This window comes from Salvelinus alpinus, chromosome 28 (genome assembly GCF_045679555.1).
Source record: "Salvelinus alpinus chromosome 28, SLU_Salpinus.1, whole genome shotgun sequence".
NCBI classification, from domain to species: Eukaryota; Metazoa; Chordata; class Actinopteri; order Salmoniformes; family Salmonidae; genus Salvelinus; species Salvelinus alpinus.
The window spans coordinates 15,926,751-15,933,779 of NC_092113.1; the positions used below are offsets into that span (position 1 = coordinate 15,926,751).

The following is a 7,029-nucleotide window of genomic DNA, read 5'->3' on the forward strand; positions in this document are numbered from 1 at the left end:
CTTAGGGTCGTTGTCCTGTTGGAAGGTGAACCTTCGCCCCAGTCTGAGGTCCTGAGCGCTCTGGAGCAGGTTTTCATCAAGGATCTCTCTGTACTTTGCTCTGTTCATCTTTGCCTCAATACTGACTAGTCTCCCAGTCCCTGCCGCTGATAAACATCCCACAGCATGATGCTGCCACCGCCATGCTTCACCGTAGGAATGGTGCCAGGTTTCCTCCAGATGTGACGCTTGGCATTCAGGCCAAAGAGTTCAAACTTGGTTTCATCAGACCAGAGAATCTTGTTTCTCATGGTCTGATAGTCCTTTAGGTGCCTATTGGCAAACTCCAAGCGGGCTGTCATGTGCCTTTTACTGAGGAGTGGCTTCCATCTGGCTACTCTACCATAAAGGCCTGATTGGTGTAGTGCTGCAGAGATGGTTGACCTTCTGGAAGGGTCTCCCATCTCACAGAGGAAATCTGGAGCTCTGTCAGAGTGACCATCGGGTTCTTGGTCACCTCCCTGACCAAGGCCCTTCTCCCCTGATTGCTCAGTTTGGCCGGGCGACCAGCTCTAGGAAAAGTCTTGGTGGTTCCAAACGTCTTCCGTTTAAGAATAATGGAGGCCACTGTGTTCTTGGGGACCTTCAATGCTGCAGAAATGTTTTGGTCCCCATCCCCAGATCTGTGCCTCGACACAATCCTGTCTCGGAGCTCTAGGGACAATTCCTTTGACCTCTGACATGCACTGTCAACTGTGGGACCTTATATAGACAGGTATGTGCCTTTCCAAATCATGTACAATTAATTAAATTGACCACAGGTGGACTCCGATCAAATTGTAGAAACATATCAAGGATGGAAGAAAAGTGTGCAAAGCTGTCATCAAGGCAAAGTGTGGCTACTTTGAAGATTCTCAAATATAAAATATATTTTGATTTGTTTAACACTTTTTTTGCTTACTACATGATTCCATGTGTTATTTCATAGTTGTGATGTCAGCACTATTATTCTACAATCTAGAAAATAGTAAAAATAAAGAAAAACAATTGAATGAGTGTGTCCAAACTTTGGACTGGTACTGTATATTAATATATATATATATTTGTTTTATTTTGTTTGTCACTTTCCCTCAGATATCATACTAGAAACTACAAACATGTATCTCTACCCCATGGCAAAAATTAGTAGAATTGCATGAAACAAGTCATAAAATTGCAACATTTTCTCTACGCCCCATGTCAAAATGTGTAGAATTGCAGGATATTATCTCTAAAACTTCCATTTTCTCTCTTCACTGTCAAGGGGGTTGTGGGTACGCAGTCCCACGGTCCACTGTGGTCGCTCATGATGATTTCAGATTTTTTTGTGGCTGCCATCAAAATTGTGTTGTTAATGTTTTGTATACTCAGTGTATATTACCGTATGACCTCAAACACACACTCATCCTCAGCAGCCCTACAGTATGTCACTCTGTACATCCGACATCCGTGCCTGTACCCCCTGCACAGCACACCACAACAAGTCACTCAGCACATAAGGAGCTAGATAAGTCTATGCAACAGGAAGAGCCTATATCTACATTGCTACACCAGCAAAGCATCATCAATCTACAGTACACCTGTATTCAAAAACATATTGCCTTCCATTAGATTTATTGAAATTATGCTGAAATATGAACACAAACTAAGGCTGTGGACAAAAGGTATCACTGCAGTGAAAGTAATAGATAGGGCCAACACAAACGGCTGTAAATGGCGGTGGCAACTGGCAAATATTATTGGAATGTCTTTCCTCCTTATTTGGCTCCTGAGTGGCGCAGTGATCTAAGGCACTGCATCTCAGTGCAAGAGGTGTCACTATAGTACCTGGTTTGAATCATGGCTGTATCACATCTGGCCGTGATTGGGAGTCCCATAGGGCAGCGCACAATTGACCCAGCGTTGTCTAGATTTGTCTGGAGTAGGCCATCATTGTAAATAACAATTTGTTCTTAACTGACTTGCCTAGTTAAATAATGGTTACATTAAAAAAAATGTTTTTGCTTAAGATGTCCGCATGCTACAGTTCAGCTGGCGCCTAGCTGAACTCGGCTAGCCAAACCGAACTAGTGTGCTCGCATACTCCCTTAAAATACCTTGCTTGAAATAAGGAGAAAAAACGGCAGTACTGTTTGTCCATTTTGAGAAGCCGTACCCAGTAATCACTTCCTCAAAATAGTCTGAATGAATCAAGAAATCTGTCATTAATTTTTAGTTTTTGCAGAGGAGATCTTAGTAGCGTAATTTTACATCTAACTAAGATGTTTGGTGCAGTATTTCTCAATGAAAAAATGTGCATGAAAAGAGTTGTCTCTCGTTGAATGACAACATAGACTTTACTGAAGAATCCCTACTGTTGAACAATCACTGACGAAGGGGCGTAGACTTCGGCTCCGAACTTCAGCTTGCCTCCAGAAAAACATTTGTGTGCCCAAACAGAACAAAAAAAGTCCAAAACCTCACAAAATGTTGTCAAAATATATATGCACAAACTCTTCCGAACTGTTTCGGCTGGGATGCATGGTGGACGCTTTTAGCTTCTCTCGCTCTCTGTTTCCTGTCCACAGTCTGCAGCCGGGTGTTACTCCCTAAAAAAAAAAAAAAAATGAAATAAAGAGGTTGAGAGATCAAAAGTCCCCACATTTCCACCACTGACAATTCATATAATTCAACTAACAACCAACTGCTTCCAAACCACAGTGTGTCACAACAAATCTGGGAGGTTCCAACAACAGAGAAGTGAGAGAGAAGAGCGAGAAAACATTTTTACACCTCAATTAGTAGTAGCCAGTTGTAATGATTCACTACAGAAAGAACCTCCTCTCTGTCAGTTAAAATCAGGATCTAATCTGTTTCACTTTTCTCTGTCCCCCTCCCCTGGCCCTCCCCTCGCCTTGATGTGCAGTAAACAAGATTAAAAGGGCCCAGCTGTGTGGAGTTATTGTTGGTGTCAGTAGGAAGTGCTGATAGCTGTTGCAGCTGAACAAAAGCTGGATGAGAGAGCAGAGGGGCGCTCCAGATTCACTGGCTCCAGACGAGATTTTCCCCCACAATCCTTGCTCTGCACTCCCATTGTTTCAGACCACTGGCGCTCCCCATCCCCAACATGACCTGAGAAATAGGACGGAGGAAGAACAGGATGTCACTCTCCTCAGGCACAGCTCTCTCTGCATGCTGGTGAAGAAGAGTTTTACAAAACTAGTATAAGCAAAAGCAGGGAATTTGTTTAAGAGGGTTGTCCAGGGGAGAAAATCTGACATATTAATTACACTTCCATAAGCAATTACATGCTCATTATAAGGATGCATGCTTTGGTTAAAAAAATATATGTTTCTCATGCCATATTTTAACATGGTGAATTACCCATTCAAACCACAGATTTTTTTGCTAACAATTTTCTCCATTTTCACTTTGTATTTTCATGGCTTCTCTTGTTTGGCTCTCTGTCTCCAAATGAATTGCAAGTTTGTTGCAAACAGCACAATATCCAAGTATTTGTTAAATTTTTTTTATCATGCAGACATCTCATTCTGGTGGACTCTACAGACAGCCAGAGACAGACACTGAAATAGCAACATTGTAATTTGTTTTATATATGTGTGAAAGATACAATGTAGCCTATGCATGGATACAACGTTTTACTTGAGGAATTTTATTAGACAAATTAAGGGGCGGGCCTAACTGAAGGAATTCAGGAACTATCAATGCAAATTCAAAGCCTTCTGTCTTTTTTTATTTCACTAGCCTTTGGAATTTGAGCAAGCTAGTGACAATGGCAGTTTGCAGGTGTGGGGCGGTAATCTCTTCAGAGTGGTTTAACTTGATAAATGAAAATGAATGCCGATTTTGGGCAGCCAGTTCTCAGGGTTTGCGCTGCGCAGGTGAATGGGGGAGTGCAAGCTCGTTGTTTGCGGTCTCCATGGACACCGCCCGCGCGGCGCCAGGTTGACAGCCGTCAGGGACTTCATGAATGGGTGACGTCATGGCACTGGCGCCTGCCAGTCTGCTTCGGCTTGTTTGGACAATCTGGGGAAGATTCAGTTCAGAGCAGAGCAATGCTATTTCAATGCCGCACTCACACACACCGCCCAGCGCACAGTGGGAACATGTGAAAGAATCTGTAAAATGATTCATTGGAAGACTAATTTAAGAGGAACGGGAGGATTTAGGCTTAATGTGTGAAATATGCAATTTGTAAATTGAAAGAGATTTATTGCATAGGCTAAGCTATGTGGATCCATGAGATTCGTGTTCTCATGAAATGCAAGTTTTAATAGATTTTAACTTTTTTAATTCTACAATTCAAGTCATACGATACAATACTACAAAATACTACAAAATACTGCTAAATTGCTAAATTGTAATTACTTCGCCACTATTGGCCTATTTATTGCCTTACCTCCTTACTTCATTTGCACACACTGTATACAGATTTTTCTATTGTGTTATTGACTGTACGATTGTTTATCCCATGTGTAACTCTGTGTTGTTTTTTTTATCGCATTGCTTTGCTTTTTCTTGGCCAGGTCGCAGTTGTAAATGAGAATTTGTTCTCAACTGGCCTACCTGGTTAAATAATGGTGAAATAAAATAAAAATCAAGCAGCCAAATTAGATGATTCCTTTGCCTATATTGGATACGCTTTGTTGAAAGGCCATATGATGATGCAACTTTAGTTTATAATAAGATTTTATATTATTATGCACTTTTCCATTTGGTAAAAACGTAATATTTCTACTTAAGCAAATAAAAAAAATAAGCACTTTGATTTGGGGTAAGAAATTATTATGCACAGCTGGAATGAGCAGAATGCTTAGGTTGGCTACTCTATTTCATCGAGATTATAAAAGAACTGGAATTTAAAAAATATAAAGAAATCACCAATAAAAAAACTATATTGTTGTGACAGGTCTGGCCATTTACCGTATGATTGAGTTCAATCGGTCTACTCAGTTAAGGCTACAATTAAAAACCTATTCATGTAGTAATTGCAGCATTCTTCATGAATATGCCCCCCACCCATGTCTCCGGGCGGTCTCTACACCTGCAGAGTCCGCGGGCGACGGACAGCTGGGTTCCCACACAGGACACCATGAAAAAAAAGCACACATTTGTTTCCATTTGTAACACCATCATTTAGCAGATTGTAAAGATTGATAACACCCGGTCTCTATTGGTAGAGAGAAGACTGGAAACCCGCCCCTCTCTTGCAGCTGGGAGTTTCTCATTGGTCCAACCCTTCAAATGTTCCCGCTTTGGTCACTCCCCGAACCCTCTGGAAAGATAAATTCAGCCTGAGTTCACCTCCGCCACAAACTGTCAAGTAGGCTACAAACTTAACGTTTGAAACGCTCACGAGGATATCACATGAACTTTTCTAACAGAACTAGCAGGTATTTACCTATTTTTTGTTGTTGTACATTGTAGCAGAAATATTTAGCCTATATTTTTGCTTTTCAAGACGACAAAATAAGAAAATGAAAGTTGTCGGATCTACCTGCGCCCTGAAAAACACTGAGGATGTGGTTCGTTGTCTCTCGGAGCAGAGTATGACCATCTCCAAGTGTAAGATCCCACTGTTGGACGAGCAGATGAGTGTATTTCTGCAGGACATGAACAGCTGCTACAGCAAACTAAAGGAGCTGGTGCCCACTCTGCCAGCCAACAAGAAAGCCAGTAAGATGGAGATTCTGCAGCATGTCATCGATTATATCTGGGACCTGCAGGTCGAGCTGGACACACCGGGCAAGCAGCAGATCTCCGGTGCAACCCGCACTCCTCTGACAACCCTCAATGCAGAACTCGCCAGCATCTCTGTGGAGGTATGTATACAAAACAATTGCAGCAAATGTATTGTTGCCATAGGCCTGTTACAGATTCAAGGGTAAAATGAGACCCCTGCATATTCCTGTGCTAAAATCAAGTTCTGTGTCAAACTTACCATTATCCATTACTCTTATTTTTCACAGAACGGATGCGCTGATGACAGAATTCTCTGCCGTTGATCAAGGAAGCAACAGAACGAATCATTAGCAGAAAGAACGATGTTGCCAGCCATGCATGACATGTCGTCGCATCTTATGTCTTACATCCAGCAGTGGAACGACGTGGAAGTCCATGATGTGCATAGATAGACATTCAGGAGTTGAAACTACGAAGTGTCAGGTCAGCGGCGCTGTCCCCAAGCAGCCACAGGTGTCCTGCTGTCGCCATGAAGACAAGTGTGCTGGTCGACCTGAGGATGACAATCAACAACAATGCATCCTAACCCAACGAGCTCTTAGATGTTGATACATGTTGGACTTTATGTGAAAGAATCTTTCATTCCATGTTCGATTTCTATTTTCTGTATTTTGTTCGTCATACCTAGAAAATATGTATATATTTTTTGCAAAAAAAAAGTAAATTTCTCAGATTGAGCTATATTTGTATTGTATATTACAATGATGCAGATGTGATCCCAATATTGTTTTTATAACAATGTACTTATGGTGTTTTTATTAAAACAGATATGGTAGATGACTGTTTCCTGCTCCTTTTTCTTCATTCTTTAGTTTGAAACTTGTGAATAAACACACACGTTGATAGCTGTAGCCTTCTACCTTGGTTTAACTTTTAACAGTTACATTTCCACACAGAGCGTCGTTTTAGTAGGCATGGAAAATTACAATGAGTTCAATCAACAGAACCATGTATTTGGATCTACTAAGCAACCAAATCATGACAACAGTATGTTGTTGACCATGCACGATGAAGGTGATGACAATTATTGCATTGACACAAGTTTAATTTGTCGCGTTCAGTTTCCAGCAGGTATAAACGGTACAGCGAAATGTTTACTTGCAAATTTCCTCAAAAGTGCCGTACAAATATCAATATAATTAAAGGCAAAAGTAATCAAGTATGAGTAAAACATTTGTCCTTCTGACAACTCACTGCCATATTGAATCGATGGATATTTACTCACACTAATTCAGAGTATGACAACGTTAATGAGATACATATATGCTT

The 7,029-nt window shown here is 41.1% G+C and overlaps 1 protein-coding gene across 1 annotated transcript; it reads left to right on the plus strand.

The window, feature by feature from the left end:
* The first annotated feature begins 5,291 nt into the window (after positions 1–5,291).
* LOC139557286 (DNA-binding protein inhibitor ID-1-like) lies at positions 5,292–6,537 on the plus strand. Its single transcript, XM_071371883.1, has 2 exons — positions 5,292–5,840; positions 5,988–6,537. Exons 1-2 carry the CDS (start codon positions 5,496–5,498, stop codon positions 6,021–6,023), a joined length of 381 nt encoding a protein of 126 aa, XP_071227984.1. The 5' UTR covers positions 5,292–5,495; the 3' UTR covers positions 6,024–6,537.
* The last annotated feature ends 492 nt before the right edge of the window (positions 6,538–7,029 follow it).